This window comes from Pseudorca crassidens, chromosome 15 (assembly GCF_039906515.1).
Source record: "Pseudorca crassidens isolate mPseCra1 chromosome 15, mPseCra1.hap1, whole genome shotgun sequence".
NCBI classification, from domain to species: Eukaryota; Metazoa; Chordata; class Mammalia; order Artiodactyla; family Delphinidae; genus Pseudorca; species Pseudorca crassidens.
In genome coordinates this window covers 26,473,618-26,490,048 of record NC_090310.1, presented here as the reverse complement: position 1 = coordinate 26,490,048, position 16,431 = coordinate 26,473,618, and the positions used below count along the sequence as shown (strand labels likewise).

Genomic DNA, 16,431 nt, shown 5'->3' with positions numbered 1-16,431 from the left:
CCCGCATCGGGAAGGCTTTCGGGCAGAGATGGAAGGGCCACCCTGACCACTGCAGCGCCCCTAGCTGGTTCACCAATGTGGGATGAGGGGCCCAGCGGCCAGGTCTTTAGCTTCAACTACAGATGCTTCTTCTCCTTTCCTCCTCTGGACCCTAAATTCTCCCCATTTCCAAATCCTTCCTTCCCTGGACATGTGAATCCTTCTCTTCATCTTGCTGAGGAAGGTTCTGGCCCTCAATCTCTGATCTTGTCCCACACACCTGAAAACTGAGGGGCCTGCTTTCCCACCAGTTCTATAATTTGCCAACTGCATCCCAAAGGCGACCAGGTTTCCTCACATTCCAACCTAAGCTGTGCCGCAGGGCTGCCTACCTCCCAGGGAGAGACTAGAACTCTCCTGGGAGAGAGACTCGACACTCAGCCTTGAAAGTATTAATCCACGCAAGCAAATTAGATCAGTCTCCACTGCATGTCTCCCCCAAGAGTGGCATTAGTTAGACCAGGCTGATGCTGTAGAATCACATTAGCAGCTGGGAGATTGGCCAGCGACGGTACGAGCCTGCAGTATAGCCATGCAGGAGGGCGTGAGGTCAAGCAAAGCAGTGACGGAGACCTTGCTGACTGCTGGTTTATGGGGCAGAGCCAGGATTCCTGCTCCTCCCCAGCCCTAGAGCCAATATGTGACCTGTCCCCACCCGCGAACGGGGACTAGAGCAGGTCCCTGCTGCAGGAGGGACAGGGGTGCTTCTGAGGACTCGGACTCTGCCCATATGAAGCAGCTAGAAACCAGAGAAGCTAAGTCCCAAAGCACGAGGCTCCTCATGGTAAAGGGAACACACAGGTCAACTGCACATCTGAAGTCAGGTCCTAGAAGGTCACATCCATCTCCTCTGTGTGGACAGGTCTGCTTTCACTCTGACCACGTCTGCTAGGCTGCCATCTCCAGACCGGATGGGAATTGCACAAAGATAAATGTGACGCCCTGTTTCAACCTGCAGTCTAGACCTTCCAAATTCCCTTGCCCCCTCTAAAGGGGCACAGTGGCTGCTCAAGTTTCCTGGCAAAAACTGGCTACCGTGAAAGGTGTTTTGAAAGGATTGCCAGAGGTTTTTAAGAGACTTTTAATGTTGAACTTTAAAAAAACTGCACTTCATCAAGAAGCAATTTACCCAAACATTCAAGTCTCTTCTGGGTCCTTTCAAAATCCTGAGATGGGAGTGGAGAGTGGGTGGGGAGTAACAGTGGTCTCAGGAAAAGGGCTTCACAATGGAATCTGTGAAAGAAGTCTCTTTCAAATAGGCTATTCAAAAAGCACGCTTGGCAGTGACAAAAACCAAGGTGGCCTGCAAAATGGATTTCTTTCCCAGGGAGAGAGTTCCTAGGAGTTATCCCAAGTTTTATAACTGGAGGGTATTTGTGATTATTGTATTTTCCCCAAACAATTATGAGCTGGAGCGAGACTGGAAACCCTGGAGGGTCCTGACCACGAAGGGCCAATAGTCCAGTCACCTGCCAGGGCCAGATGCCAAATTTAAAGAGGCTCTAAGACGACAGACCAATTTGTTTTCCATCTATCTCAGAGATTCTCAGAAGGGATGAGAAGCTGACACAACTGGACTGGTATACAATCCCCCACCTCAAACAAACAAAACACTCACTTGCAAAACTCAAATTTGATGCTTGCTTTTAAAGTTTATTGACAACTGTTTGGTCCCAACACACAAAACAGCACTTGAACCACAGAAAAAGTGTTCAAACAAAGTAGACAGTTAAGAAAAACATCTCTTCCCCCAAGCTCAATCCAAAACAAACAGTGCAAGATGGGAAAGGGGGTTTTGATGATAACTTTTGTCTTTTTTTAAACAGATAAATCTAATCTGGTACATCTTTCCACCCAGAAATAAAGAATTTCGTTGTCTTAATTCTCATACATCATTCTGTCGCATCATTCAATTAAACCTCTAGATTAAAAAAAAATAGATAGCAATTGGACTGGCCATTGTGGAGTACATTACGAACACAACGAGCTTCGCTGTATTCTCACACCTTCAAACAGCGATTGTTGGAGTCACACACGCGTCCCAGGCTGACAGGTAACTCCAGTGAACAATTCAACCACACCCACACCACAGCGCACAACTCCAGTCTCTTCTTTGTCTGTTGCCCAAAGAAGCTGCTCTTTGAGGCTGTCCCTAGTGACTTGTAATGGTGCCTCTTACATTTTTAAAGTCCACATTCTTTACCTTCGAGCAAAACTAAAGTCCACGTGTGCAAACTCAGCCTTATGAAATCTCAGAATAAGGCCACTGATGTTCTCAACACCAACTTTGTCACACTGTTTAAAAGCTTCTTACAAAAAAGTGCACCTTTGCATTTTACTTCCTGTCACACTGTGTCGGTAGAGGAAATGCCTTTGGGAGGACTCAAGAGTGCCATGATGCCTAGAAGGCTTTCCCAGGGCCGTTCCATCTTGGTTGGGGCCATGTGCTGAGAACTGGGAATCACTGGCTTCATTTAAAAGATTTGGGGAACAAAAAATCTTACTTGTAAAAATCTCTCAATAGCCCTTATTTTGTGGCATTTTATCAAAATGCTGGCTATGAAATCAGAGCCCATTTTCTGGCTTTCTAGAAGTTACAAAATATAATCATTTCCCCAAAAGAAACCATCTAACTAGTGGAAGACCTTATGCCTACAGGTTTTTTCTGCTCTATGAACGAATCCGCCTTTTTGCCCAACAAATACAACCCATTGTAAATGTCAGGTTTCTCCAGGAGGCGTAAGAGGCTGCCTGTCACGGGATGCCTCAGCCACCTCAAGGCGAAGGTCATTCCACAGGGCAGTGCTCCCTCAAAAGCTGGCTTTTCCCAAATGCCAACATCAGACACCACAAAAAAACCCAAACATGCTTCCAACAGCAAGAAGTAACAGAGTAAAAGCAGACACTATTAAAAGACACTGAGTTAACAGACACAAATACTCACACACAAAGCTTCCCAGCTACCAAAACCAGCTTTAAAATTATGAATACAAGGTTAAGTTGATCAACCTTGGCCTTCCTATGTATAGATAGAATTTCTGTCTCTTCCTAGTGGAAAGAGCATTGATACCGTTCCTGTTAAAGCACCTCCCTCCTCAGCTCTGATTTGTAATTTATGCATTTGATGCATATTTTAGAAAATCAGACTCTCTTCCCAACATTGCCTCTCGACACACAATAATGTGTGTTGGAATTCAAATGCTGACTTTAAATTCATGACACCAAGACCATCTCCTTTTCCTTAACCTAACCCATATCAAACTGGAACTTAACATAAAAGGGAAGCTTAAAACATCCTTGACTTTCTAGAAAGCTCCTAAATGGAACCCCAAAGTGGAAACATTTTTAAAAATCTGTGATGAAGCCACATTTGTCAACTACAGACATAGTTAAATAAAAAACAAGGCACGCTTACAAGTCACAGGGAAGCCAGGAGCCTTCACATCCAACCAGAAAATACATTCTTCCTGCCTCGCCCACCATTCTCCTTCAGTGTTGTGATTGCACAGGATCACAGAACGGGCTTTGCTTCAAAGACACCTCATGCATTTGATTAATACTGTCTGAAAACATCAGTAAGCAAAGGCTTAGAGACTATATTATGCTACATGTAAGATTTTACCACTGACATGGCTTGATGGAAGTAAAACCACTTCCTCCTTGCTGAGTTCTCACTGCTGTCTTCTTACAGAACACCATTACACTTCATAGTAACTAACAAAAATTTGTTAAAATATATTAAGGATTCTTTAACAAATGACAGAATTTTTTTTTTTCCAAATAAGTGGGGGAAAAACTGAAAGAAAAAATTCAGCTCAAAGCTGTGTCAATGTAAGAGAAACAAAACATTATGGAATATGTCTAAAGATGAAGTAACTGGTTTCTAGGGGGTCTTCATTAAAACAGAAAAGGTTTTTTTGAACCCACTTTTGTGTGCAGAATCAGACAGTGCTTTCCCATCCTAATTCTATGTTCAAAACGAGACTCAAAGCTTGGTTATAGGTGCAAAGGAAAAGTTGGCTGCCAATTTTACTCTATTTTTGGGTGGCTTTTTGGCTGGGCTTTCCACAGGGTCCTTGCTGAGCAGCGACTCTGGGGTTTCCGTGGAGAGGCAGGGAGGCACTGGGACAGCTGCTGAGATGCCAGATGAGCTGGATTCAGAGGGCAGGTTTTCGTTCTTCATTGGTATTGGAATTTCCATTTTCTCTTCTTGGTTTAAAACCATAATTTCTGTAAATACAGGAAAGCAAACACATTCAGTTCTAGGACCTACAAAAAGTGTTCGTTTTCAGTTTTCCTCATTTCTCAAAAAAATAATCCCCAAATGTCACACCTATGCCATAATTTACTTATTAGCTCTGTGGCCAGTATTATTGTGTCACATAAGTCAAACATTTATAAACTTCATCTCAGGTCTCCCTTGAATTACAAAACTTCAGAGACCTTCGTTTTTGGCTACAAATCAATGCACAGTGGTTTAACATTTTTTTCCACTTTCTCTGCCCATTCATTCTCTGTCAGGTAGTTAAGGACCCATAAGCCACATGTGACCTAAAGACCTTCAGACCAGGAGGGGCCTTGGTACCAGGGGGCCCTGGCCTATTCCACTGACAGAGTACCGTGCTCTTCGTGCACCCAAGGTGGGGCTGGGGAGGGGGAGTGGGGAGCAGGGCAAGCAGAGATAAGGGGAGAACTGCACAGAGTCAGAAGTACCCTCAAAAATCCAGGAAGTGAAGCAGCCACTTTTCCCAGAGCGTGCTCTTTCTCTGGCTGAGCCACAAGTAACTAGCCTGCTGTAGGTACAGAGACACTGCTTGGAAGTGATGTGTCCTTATACCTTGGACTGCCACTGCATGTGCAAGGGGCTCCCGCACCAAAGGAACACAGAGGCTGAGGGTGACGGCGGGGAGGCAGAACCTCAGCTCAGCTCTCAGGCTGACTCGCTGGGGAGAATAACGGACAGAACTGCCAGGACCGCTCAGGTTATTTCTCTCCCCGACACACAGGGATGGTTGAACTCAGTACACTAAACACACCAAGGCTACACCCACAGAAGAGCTAACGTCAATTTCCCACCAAGTCTATGCTTCTAGGGGAACCACCCCCGCCATCGCCACAGCCCAGGTCCAGCTCCACAGCCAGGTAGGTATACGTCTCCTCACTGACTATCTTCCAGATAAACAGCCTCAGCTCTTTCACTGGGTGACGGTGCCAAAGGTGCCAAAGGCTGCTAAGAAGACCGAGGCCTGTGGTCAGCAGGGTCATCTCCTGGACGGCAGTGTCAGCAAAGCGGGGAAGGACCATCCCAACAGAGGAGACGACAAGGGAAGGACCTCGACAGAGCAGGTGGGCCGGCCTCTCAGGAGGCCAGGGACACGACAGAAAGACAAGAGGCCTGGGGCTCCAATCCTGGCCCTGCCTCTTCCTAGCCGAGCAGCCTGCAGCCCATGCCATCTCTAGCTGTGGCACAAGCTGGGGCGCGAGACACAGGTGCCCTCCCTCCCCTATTCACAGTCCCACGGAGCCCCAGTACCCTCTGGAGTCGTTCAACCCTGGGCCAGACCGGGGGTGATGTGTATGTCTGGTGACAGGCGGGGGTTGCCGCTGGAGTTGCTGCACTTTCCAAAGGTGGGGAGCACAGCCCAGGAAGCCCCTGCACGCTCTCCCGTGGGGTCCCCACCCCCAGCGCAGCTGCGGCACCCCTCAAGACTACCATCGTTCCCGTGCTTGCTGCTCCCTCAGCCACCTCGGGCTGTGAGCAGGAACCCTGATAGGAAAAGGGGGTCCTGAATAATCCTCACAGGTATATTTGTGCCTGGAAAGGTAGAGTCTCTCCCCACTCCCATCAAACAGTGAACATCTTGGCATTAAGGGTTTACTGTTTAATTAAATCCACAGAGAAAACCCCACAGTGACACAGGGCCTCCTACCAGAAGGCTCCTGAGGGCGCTCCTCAAACTGAATGAGGTCAGCAGACTGGAGGATGACGGGATCCGGTCTCAGCTGAGGGGACGGCAGGCACGACGGGACAGGCGCGCACAAGAGGTCCACAGGGGAGTCGCTGGTCAGGCGGAGGAGCTCCTGCTCCACCGGACAGGGCTCTGGGGGAGACGGCAAGCGGGGCTCCGCTCAGGACTGCGCGGCCTGTGCCTGAAGCCTGCCTTCTCCTTAAGGTCAGGAAGTACTCAAGGTTTAAAAAAAAGCCATTAACAGAAAGGTCTGGGTCACTCTCGGTAGGTGAGATGCCACAGCCAGGATCTCCCGATTTGTGTTCTTAGGAACAAAGGGGCAATTAAAAAATGCTGAGAAAAATTAAAAAAACCCATAGAAAGCAGTTAAGTGAGCAAAAGGTCCGAATTAGAAGACTTGGGTCCCAGTTCTGTCACTTCCTCGCTGAGTGCTCTTGGGTAAGCTAGTTAACCTCCCGGAATTTCAGTCCTTCATTTGTAGGATGGAGGTAACTACTGCTGAAGGCTGTGCTGACAGCTTGAGAGGATGAGCTACATTAAGGTGCTTTGTAAAAATGTAAAATGCTACATAGCTGATTATCCTATAAACAGAGAGCACAGTAGCACTTGTAACTATTTAACAACTTGCAGAGTCTTAAGAACATAAAATTCTTATATTTAGCAATGGACTCAAAATTCAAGCGAGTTGATTTCTTCTATCTAGTACACAGAAGATTCCACATAAAATCGGGATGACTCGATGTTGTTCTGAGTAATACTAATGCATTACTATCAAGTCTTTCCCAGGAATGTCCTGTGACAAAGACTCTCCCTAACCCAACTTTAGTCAGGAGTCAGGCTCCTCCAAGCCCTCTTCTCCACCAGACCTTGACCTTGGTCTTCTGTGTCTCGTGTCCTTGCCATGTCCAGTCTTGACAAGAATCTTGAGAAGTCAGTTTAGCAAAAATCCCCCAGCCTTTTGATATCTGATCAAGTTCCTCATCCCACCCCACCCCCAACCTTTGATGTCTAAGTCCTTGGCCTGCCTTTAACAAGAATCCTCTTAGGTCGGCAGGAGTCCCCCTACCTTGATGTCTCCTCTTGGTAGTTTCTCAGCCACCGACCCCCTTGCTCTGCTCCTTGACTATAAGCCCCCACTTGTCCTTGTCACATTCATAGCTAAGCTCCATCTCTCTCTCCAAGGGCAGCGGAGTTGACTCCATTGCAATCATCTTGAAGTATTCTAATAACTGTCAGAATCTTTTTCCTTTAACATCTGAATTATGCTGGCTTATTGTCATTATGGGGGCTGCCGACATCCTTCAAGAACATTAACCGGTCAGCCATCAAATGCAGGCCAGTTTTTCTCTGTTCTTAACCAAACACCAGACTCCTTTGGAAAATGCATGAATACTTACCTTTAACGAATGAAAATGACCCAGCGTCGTTCTTCCCCCTCAAACCACCCCAGCTCCACCCCAAGCCATTTCCTGAAAATTTCACCAGCTTTGCTTTGTTTTTCCTCTCTTACCGTCACCACCTGCTCCGAGTTTGAGTTCCAAGGCTGTGCGAGATTCGGGCACCTCCAGGATGCGCTCGGTAGCTGAGGGCCGGGTTTCATGACTGGCAGAGGGGAGACCAAGTGAACTCACACGACCTGGAAGACAAAGAGCACCCATCAAAGGGGGATCAGGGCGAGAACTGCGGCTTCTGAAGGGGGAGGGGATGGGACTTACTTACTTTTCATGTCATTTTTTAACACTACAATTCTCTTATGACCATGTCCTTTTATCCAGACCACCTGCACACAAGACATACTACTGGTTAAGCAGTGGAAAAGGAGGGGAAATAAGCCCTAAAATTCAGGAAGAGTGTGACCTACTGTGTTTGGTAACATACTTAAACATACTAGGACTTAAAGACCAAATTAACGCCAAGAAAAAATCTTCTACACTTTGTTTTAAAGCAACAGAGGCTGGCAGAAACATGCCGCTTATAAAAAGCTGTAGTCTTAGAAGTTGTGAGACTCAGCTTAAAAAGTACTCTTTATGGCTCTTTAAAAACATCACCTCCCAAACACCAGAGCTGGTATATAAATGAAGCTAGTTCTCATGTGGGAGCTCTTACCATTTTTTCCAGATACTAAATGCACCTTAAAAGAATTAATGGCTCTCCCACGCCCCTCAAGCTAAGCTCATTACCCTGACCATAAAACAAGGGCCCCGATCTAATAACGCTGCCCCCACCTCCACCAAGAGAGAGGCAGCAGTGGCCCTTGGCTCCCAGAGCCCCCCATGTGCATCTGACACCAAGTCCCTCATCTCGGCTCCCAAGCTGTCCTACCCTCGTGTCTCTTCCTACTTCCTTCACTCAGGCTCAAGCCCAGCGTAGCGCTCACCTGGGCCTCCGCAGTGGCAGGCCCCTTGCCAGGCTCCTCCTCTCCTCCTGGTTCTCTCAACTCTACCATGGACAGCAGCCCCATGGCGCTTCCTACAGCAGCCCCGAGGCTCCTCCCCTCTCTCCAGTCTTGGCCTCCATAACTGAGCTCTTATTTTGCTGAGAGGCTCCAGCTCAGGAGCCCCACACTACTTCTCACTGCTCTGCATCTGCTTACACTGTCTGCCCTCTCCCCTCTTTGTCACGTGGTTGATTAACTTCTACACATCGTGAGGACTCTGCTCTGGGATCCCCTGCACCTGTCCTCCTCAGTGCCCACCGACGGCTGCACTGACCACACTGTCACCTGCTCAGATGTCTTGACTCTCCATTACCCCATACCTTTCTGAGGGCAGCGTCTGGGACTCACCCACCTCGCACCTAGGAATTTAATGAAGGTTTGCAGAATGAAGGAGAAATGCTAAAATCATTCATTTTTTTCCAACGGTATGTATGTTTTGAAAGGATCAGTTCAAAATGCTGCAGTTTCATTATTCTGTCCGAGAGTGAGCCTGTGGCTCTCCAGGAGGACACCCTCCAAGAAACTGAGAAAATACCCACCTGTGGGATCGCTCCCAAGAGCTCCTCAACACTACTGTAGCCATACGTCTTGGGTTGCAGTGTTTCTCCGACATACTTGGTATAGGCCATGGAAAATTCATGAAGGAAAAGCTGCTGGTAGTGGTAAGTATGAAGCAAAGACCGCACGTTCTTGGCAAACAAATACAGACTTGTGAGCTTCACACACTCCTCTGTCTTATCATTAGTAAAAACCTGGTCCAGGAGAAAACAGCAGCATTAGAAACTTCCAGAGTGACTGGTCCTGCATCCTAGAAGTGAGGGTCTCTCAGAGAGTGAAAAGATGCCAAGTCAACTTGAAAACGTGCAAAAAGCCAGGAAGGAGGAGAGATTGATTCAAGGATCTCCTCCAAGAGAGGCCTATAGCCTTGAGCCAACTCGGGTTCTATTTGTAGGTGTAAGGCAGCAGAGGTCTGACGAAATAGTGTGTCAGAAAGGAAGGAAACTGGTAAACTGAGATCTCAAACGAAAGGAGGCAGTGAAGAGAGAAGGCAAACCCCTAGGTGGACAAAGGGGCACCAAGACAGTGGGGACCGAAGCCACTAAACGTCATCTCCCCAAGGAACACCGTGATGCAGGACAACAACATCACTATTCTTAACAACAACAAAAGCAATAAAGGGAAAAAAACCCACAAAAACCTTTTGTCCTCAAGTAAGCAAATCTGTTTACCATAAGCCTTTCAGTCTAACATGCCCTCACTGAGATCTCCTAGAGAACAGATCTTTCCCAGCCTTAGCTGGCCATGGAAAGCCTTTGGTCCAGGAACATCCACTAATATTGCCTAGAACTAGTGTTCATATAAATATATAATTAACAGAGTTTAGAAAATGTTCGATTTGATATTGTGAAAGAAAACCAGAGCTGGATAGTAGTTAAAGTGGAAAAAACAGATTTTCTTCAGGACTATTGCAACAGGGTATAAGTGTAGGTGTCCTTTTCAGATACAAGGAAAAGTGAGGACTTATAGCCAAGGGGGGCTGGGGAGAGGGACATCCAGGGTAGGGGGAATTCTTGTTAAACTGACCTAACAGGATTCTTGCAGAAGGTAAGCCAGGGTGATCAGATACCAAGGGTAGGAGATTCTCTCTAAAACTGGGCCATGTGGGCCCATCAAGGATAAGGGCAGGGCCCAAAGACAAAGTGTAGTCTAGAAAGTGGCTCAGGGGAGACTGTTTGGCCAAGGAGAGAGTTTTAAAATTATTTAATTATTGGTCACGTGATTATATGATAACAATGGTATAATCATTGTTTTCTTACATTGCGGGATTTATTTAGTTAATATTCTATTTAGAATCATTTTCTTTTGGAGGACTGGTATTAAAGTTACTTTGGCTTCATAAAAGAAGTGGTGTGCTTCCCATCTTTTTTTTTTTTCCAAGTGATCTAGAAGTGGTTTTTAAAAAGTTGGAGTTATTTTTTAGGTGAGTTAAAACCCAGTTCTTAACCATCTGGTCCTTGTGCCTTTTGTCAGTGGTAAAATTTCAATAACGTTCAGTCTTTTTTGTGTTAATTGGTCTAATTTTTAACTTCTTAAAAATCTGGAGTCAATTTAACTTTTTTCCTCAGGATCTTACCTATTTCCTCTAGGTTTTTATATTTGTTGTCCCACAATTGCACACAGTATTCTCTTACTATTCTTCTAATCTTGAAGTATCATCCTTTTTTTTTTTTAAACTGCACCACGCGGCTTGTGGGATCCTAGTTCCCTGACCAAGGATCGAACCTGGGCCCCCTGCAGTGGAAGCATGGAGTCCCAACCACTGGACTGCCAGGGAATTCCCGAACTGCAATTCTTTTTTTTTTTTAAGATTTATTTATTTATCTATTTATCTATTTATTTATGGCGGCTGCGTTGGGTCTTCGTTCCTGAGCACGGGCTTTTTCTAGTTGCGGCGAGCCAGGGCTACTCTTCGTGGTGGTGCGCGGGCTTCTCTTGTTGCGGAGCATGGGCTCTAGGCGTGTGGGCTCGGTAGTCGTGGCACATGGGCTTATTTGCTCCGCGGCATGTGGGATCTTCCCAGACCAGGGATCAAACCCATGTCCCCTGCATTGGCAGGTGGATTCTTAACCACTGCACTACCAGGAAAGTCCCCCCGAACTGTGATTCTTGAAAGGCCACCTGGTGACCAGCCAGTCAACCTTCCTTTCTGCCCTGCATCTGACTGACAGACCACCACATAAGCGATCTCCTTCAGAAAGAGGTAACAGCAGCAGAATCTAGCCTGGTACAGGAAAAAGGCACCCCAGTCTAAGAATCTGGAGGCCAGGGCTTTCATCCTGGCTTGTCACTTGTTTGGGCAGGGTGCCTGCACCTGCCAATGCCTCTGTCTGTCTATAAAATGACCGATCAGTCTAATCTAGACCATTTAGTGATCTATAAATACCCAATACGACAGTTTTCATTATGGTGGTTCCAGAACCATTACCATTCATACCTCAACTAAGTAAGGCAGACTCTTCAGAAGTTCGGTCAAAGTCATGAACCCATATTCACAGGGGTTGAGAGGAGTACTGTGCGTGGTTTCATAGTGTCTCTTGAGCTCATCAACAGAAAGATGGGCAGTTCCCTCCCAAGACATCAGCAATACCAGCAGTTGGGCAGTGAGAGCACGCAGAGACTTGCGGTTGATCAGCTGAATCTGTTTGCCAGATTCCATATCAGCAACCTGGGAAGAACAAGAATGCAAACTTTTCAGAACTCAAGAGAGACAGCCTGGGTCATACCTGGTTCATCTAGTTTCACTTTGGCAAACGAGACCAAAAGAGGAAAATCTCTAAGTTTTTCTCTTAAACTGAAGTAAAGTGAGTGGGTTTGCTGTAGCTTCTTTGGGACCCCAGATCAACACTTCAGAGCAACTGCAGCAGAAGTCATTCTCTCCCTCCCTCCCTGCTGGTCCATAACCAGAAACTTCCATCAACACCACTGCTCTCCCAAGAGAAGGAGATAAGACCAGCCAGCTGACATCCATTGGCCCAAGCTTGTGAATTAAGGGTTGGTGTTCTCCGAAAGCAGGAGATGGTTAGATTGCAGGCGACCCTCCACAGAGCTGCTCTGCAGTCGACTTGCCCCACGTGTGTGTCCCAGGGGCTAGACACAAGGCCTTCTCTGTCCAAGGGCAAGCCGCATTCTTATAACCCATAAGCACTTGTAAAAAAGCTGGTATTTCATGTCTGACTATATGTCTACTTCTCGATTTTTTTCAGATTCTCAAGGAGATAAAGGGTTTAACTGATTAAGTGCATTGGGAGGGAAACCTTGTGAAAGAGACACAGCTTATCATTTGGGGACCAAACAGCATGTGAAGCATGTGAAGAAACAAACATTTGGTGGCTGAGACCTGCAGGCCTTGGGCATGGTGTGGGTGGGAGAGGGGCCGTGTCTGTGAAGTGAGCCATCATGGGAGTGAAAACAGGCAGAGCTTCAGGACACAGGCTGCTCAGGCCTGGGCAGGTGAACCACTGCTCACTATCACGGCTGTTTTCTCCTTTATCTGATTTCCAGCCAGGACCACAGGTCAAGCTCAGGGGCTTTGGACCCTTGGAGGCAGAGGGTGGGTGACATTTGAGGAGCCAGCTCAGCACCAGTTTGTCTTTGGAGCCGACGCCCACCCAGAGCCAGGGCAGGAGGCTGGTGGGTCAACCCTGACTCCACTCGTCGTGGTTATTGATCTGTGAAGATTCACACTACGGATTTCCTCACAGACCTGGGGTTTAATCTATCAACAGATACAAGCCCAGGGGAGTCCGCGTCATCTTCTTAGATGCCCAGACTATTATTAAGAAGAAAAAATAAAAACCTGCTTGATGCTACTTAGATACATCTCTTGATTCTCGACCCAGGCTACACATTAGAATCACCTCACGAGCTTGTCTGTGCTCTGAGGCTCAGAGCACACCTGGCCTCATTCTATAAGAATCACAGAGGCCTCAGTATTTCCCAGAAGCTCCCCGGGAGACCGCACGCAATGTGCAACCAGGGTAGCAAGCTGGAGCCGCTCCCATCTTTTCCCACTTTAATGCTCACATCCGAACGTCCCGGTCATCGGCCCTTATTCATCATAGTCGGCGGTCATGGCTTAGTCTTCCGATCCACCGAAGCCCTCCAACTGCCATCACCCTGAGCAAATGAACATCCAGGGGGCCTGTCCCACACCAGGGCCTTCAGCTCCTCTAAGTTCTCATCTCCAATGACATTCTCTTCTACTCAGTTCCACTCCAGACCCCACCCCAGGCCACACTGGGGACCTTGTCACGGCCCACTTCCAGAATCACTCATTCGAACCTCCCACACGTCCTGCCTGAAGCAGATGCCAGGGTTGGAGACAAGAAGGCGATCCGAACGCTCAATTCTTATGTTTCTTCAACTTTGCCAGCATGGACTCCTACTTCCTCCCGATTCACAAGCCCTCTCTTTTCTTCACTTTTCCTCTTTTATCCATCTTGGCACTGATAGGCCATTAATTCATGAACATTCCTGTCAATACTCTTAGCTACACTCCTTTTCCCTATGTCTTTTCATTGCACCCATCTGGCAAAATCCCACCTTGAACCCAACGCTCTGCTTTCCCTGAGTCTGTACCCAAGCAGCCACATCTCCACTGTCTCCACAGGAAACCTACGTGCACTCAGCCCCGGGGAGCTCCACGCTCCCAGCACCCCTACGGCCTCCCTGATCAGGCCCCTCTCCTGCTCACCACTGACAATTCAGACCTTCTCAGCTCTTCAGTCCGGAATCCCGTCTCTCTCTCCCTCTCTCTAAGCAGTTGCTCTCACCTTGTACTTGACAGAGGAACAGCTCTGGGAAGGTAATTCCCTCTTTTCCTGGTGACACACATCAAACTCCCCTACATCCGCCTCCACCCTACCCGCTTCCCTTTTGTCAAAATACTAACGTCAGAGCTGTCCCTCCTTCCACTGAATGCCAATTCCCACGCCTCTGGCTCCCTCAGGACCCTCACCCCACCACCCTTTCTGGCCTTTGTGTATCAATCTCTCTCAAAGAGAGCCTTCTCCGCAGCTCTCAGACACGCCCAGGCTCCCCGACTGGAAAGAACAGCCAGCGAGCACTCGCTGGCTCAGACCCGCAGTCTCCTGCTCTTCTCCTTCACAAGCAAACAAACCGAACAGCTGTCTAGTCACCAGCTGCCAATGTCTTGCCCCCGCCGTCTCCTCGTTTCTCAGCCCACTCAGTGCGGCTGCGGTCCCGTATCACTGGCGCCGATCCTGCTCCGGCCGGCAGCACCACGTACCTGCACTCAGCTTGGCCCCGCGGTCACTAAGTCCTGTCTCACCTGCCCTCTCAGTAGCACCTGGTGCTGCCGACCGCTCCTCGTCCTTGGCCTTGGACGTTCTCCACTCCTAGTGTTCTTCCTGCTCTCCGGCCTCTGCATCCCTGCCTCCCACGAAGGGTCCTCCTCCTCTAACTGCCCAGCATAGAAACAGACTCCTTCCAGACCTGTGACTGGCGATGCCACCACTTCGTACATTTTCCTTCCACTTCTTCCTCCTTGTAGTGAGTTTTCTTGGTCCTGTGGTGGACGCAGCCTGCACACTGTTCAGCTGCGCTGCCCAGGACTGCAAGGGTCAGTTCAGCACAGGCTGGGGAAGAAGAGGCAGTCACCCTCTCCAGTCCGGCCTCTCCAGCAACCAAGGCAACTCTGAGCCCCAGCCTGCTCCTAAACCTACTCCATAAGTGAGTCAGAATCCGGAAAGGAGAGCTGTGATTTCAGTCTCCCCAAAACTTCGGAGACAAAGATCTGTGTACAAGGATCCAACTTCAGGTCAGCAGGACTGAGACTGAGACACCCAAGAATAAACACCCTGGGATAAACTGGCGACTTCGCAAATGTTCACAAAGACATTATTTTGGCGAGGCCACTAAAAGACACACAAAAGCAAGACCAAAAATCTAAACTGCCAAACCCAAGTCATCTCCTATTACCCAAAAACGTATTAAAAACACAAGTTGTGAAACAACAGTAAGCAGTGCAAGGTGTAAATACAGAAATGCTAAATCACACACAAACATCCCAATGAGGATTATGCCACTGCAAGTCTTACTACGTGGAAAAAAAAAAAATGTTACCTTTACAACATGGCAGAGTTTCTGTGTTAGAGCCGAAACTGAACTGACATCGTAGTCTTGGAGACGAAATGTGTAACCAAAAGTCTTAGCATATTCTGTAAGCAGATCTGTCATCATAAGGCAGTTATCTTTTTGGGACCGAAGGAGTTTAACAAACTGGGCAGCTAGAGCTTTGAACCGTTCGACCTCTGTCAAAGTAAGGATTTTTTCTTCTCCACATTCCAATACCTTGGAAAACACACAGGAAGAGGAAAGGGAGAACCAGTTATGACTGTTCACGGGATTAAATGGCATAAAATATATACAATTAGGAACTAAGAAGCACTTCAGTGTTCTTTAAGGGATGTCAAATTTCAGTTTTGCAAGATTAGGAAGTTCTGGAAATTAGCTGCCCAACAATATGAACATATTTAACACTGCTGAACTGTACACTTAAAAATGGGCAGGTAGGTATTTTACCACACACAAAAAAAATTTTTAAGCACTGCAGGGGTCAAAGATGGTAATAGTAATAAAAATCAACAACAGAAATCTGGTTTAACTTAGCGATGACTTAACAGCCAAGCATTTGCGTCACCTCGTGCACTCATGCCCACCTCCAACAGAAGAGATCTGAAAAACACGGGGCTCATGAGAGAAGATTCAGTTTATGAAACAAACTATGTAATCCTTTTCTCAACAGATAACCTAAAACTAACCTGAAGAATGATTTCTTTATTGAAGGAAAAACCACATTTACCTAAAAATACTAAGAAGCCAACAACACAGCTTCTCTGACTGAAGTATTTCAAATTTTCATCCTATTTCATAACTCCCTACTGCCCAGGCAAACAGGTCTGAAAAAAATTTTTTTTAATTCCCCCTTATATTTTTCTGAAAGATATAATTAGAATTTCTTCACTTACTTGTAAAATATCAGGTATGGCTTCAAAAAGTTCGAGTAGTTTGGTAAACCCATAGTATGCGAGTTTGCACTGCCGGCCAAAGTGGTGATGGTAAGAGGGGATAAATTTATTAAAGGGCATCCGGAAATGGGGTTGGTGTCGCAGCAAATCTACAACATCCTTGGAGAACTGTTTTGTCCTTTCTATTTCATCCTGGGTACGTTCTTAAAAAAAAAAAAACCCCATAAACCACAATCTTCTTCTATCCATTTGTGCTTAACATTATTAGTGTAGTTAGTCCTATGCACTGGTTACAAGAGATACCATCTCTGCCTTCCAAACACACACAACCTAAAACAAACACACTCTTCTCTTTCCAGATGGTTTTCAAATTCAATCAAGGGCAGAACACCAGGAAGTCATGATACACATACGCACAAATACACACCTATATAAT

General features: G+C 47.0%; 2 protein-coding genes across 6 annotated transcripts in view; one reads left to right on the top strand and one right to left on the bottom strand.

Moving 5' to 3' along the window:
- The window catches only part of LOC137207111 (mpv17-like protein), a 181,617-nt gene extending 165,388 nt beyond the window's left edge, over positions 1–16,229 (top strand). Inside the window, exons 10-11 of one of the 2 annotated variants that reach the window (XM_067706564.1) lie at positions 5,216–5,385; positions 12,210–16,229. In XM_067706564.1, coding sequence (XP_067562665.1) covers positions 5,216–5,385; positions 12,210–12,242 — 203 coding nt within the window. In that variant the 3' untranslated portion in view covers positions 12,243–16,229. Of the gene's footprint in view, positions 1–5,215; positions 6,067–12,209 lie in introns of those variants that run through there. The other variant, XM_067706563.1, reaches the window with a different exon arrangement.
- The window catches only part of MARF1 (meiosis regulator and mRNA stability factor 1), a 40,434-nt gene continuing 25,674 nt past the window's right edge, over positions 1,672–16,431 (bottom strand). For 3 of the 4 annotated variants that reach the window (XM_067706559.1, XM_067706561.1, XM_067706560.1), the window contains 8 exons: positions 15,996–16,198; positions 15,091–15,318; positions 11,441–11,671; positions 8,985–9,197; positions 7,728–7,788; positions 7,519–7,644; positions 5,970–6,140; positions 1,672–4,269 (listed from right to left, as the gene is read on the bottom strand). In XM_067706559.1, coding sequence (XP_067562660.1) covers positions 4,025–4,269; positions 5,970–6,140; positions 7,519–7,644; positions 7,728–7,788; positions 8,985–9,197; positions 11,441–11,671; positions 15,091–15,318; positions 15,996–16,198 — 1,478 coding nt within the window. In that variant the 3' untranslated portion in view covers positions 1,672–4,024. The other variant, XM_067706562.1, reaches the window with a different exon arrangement.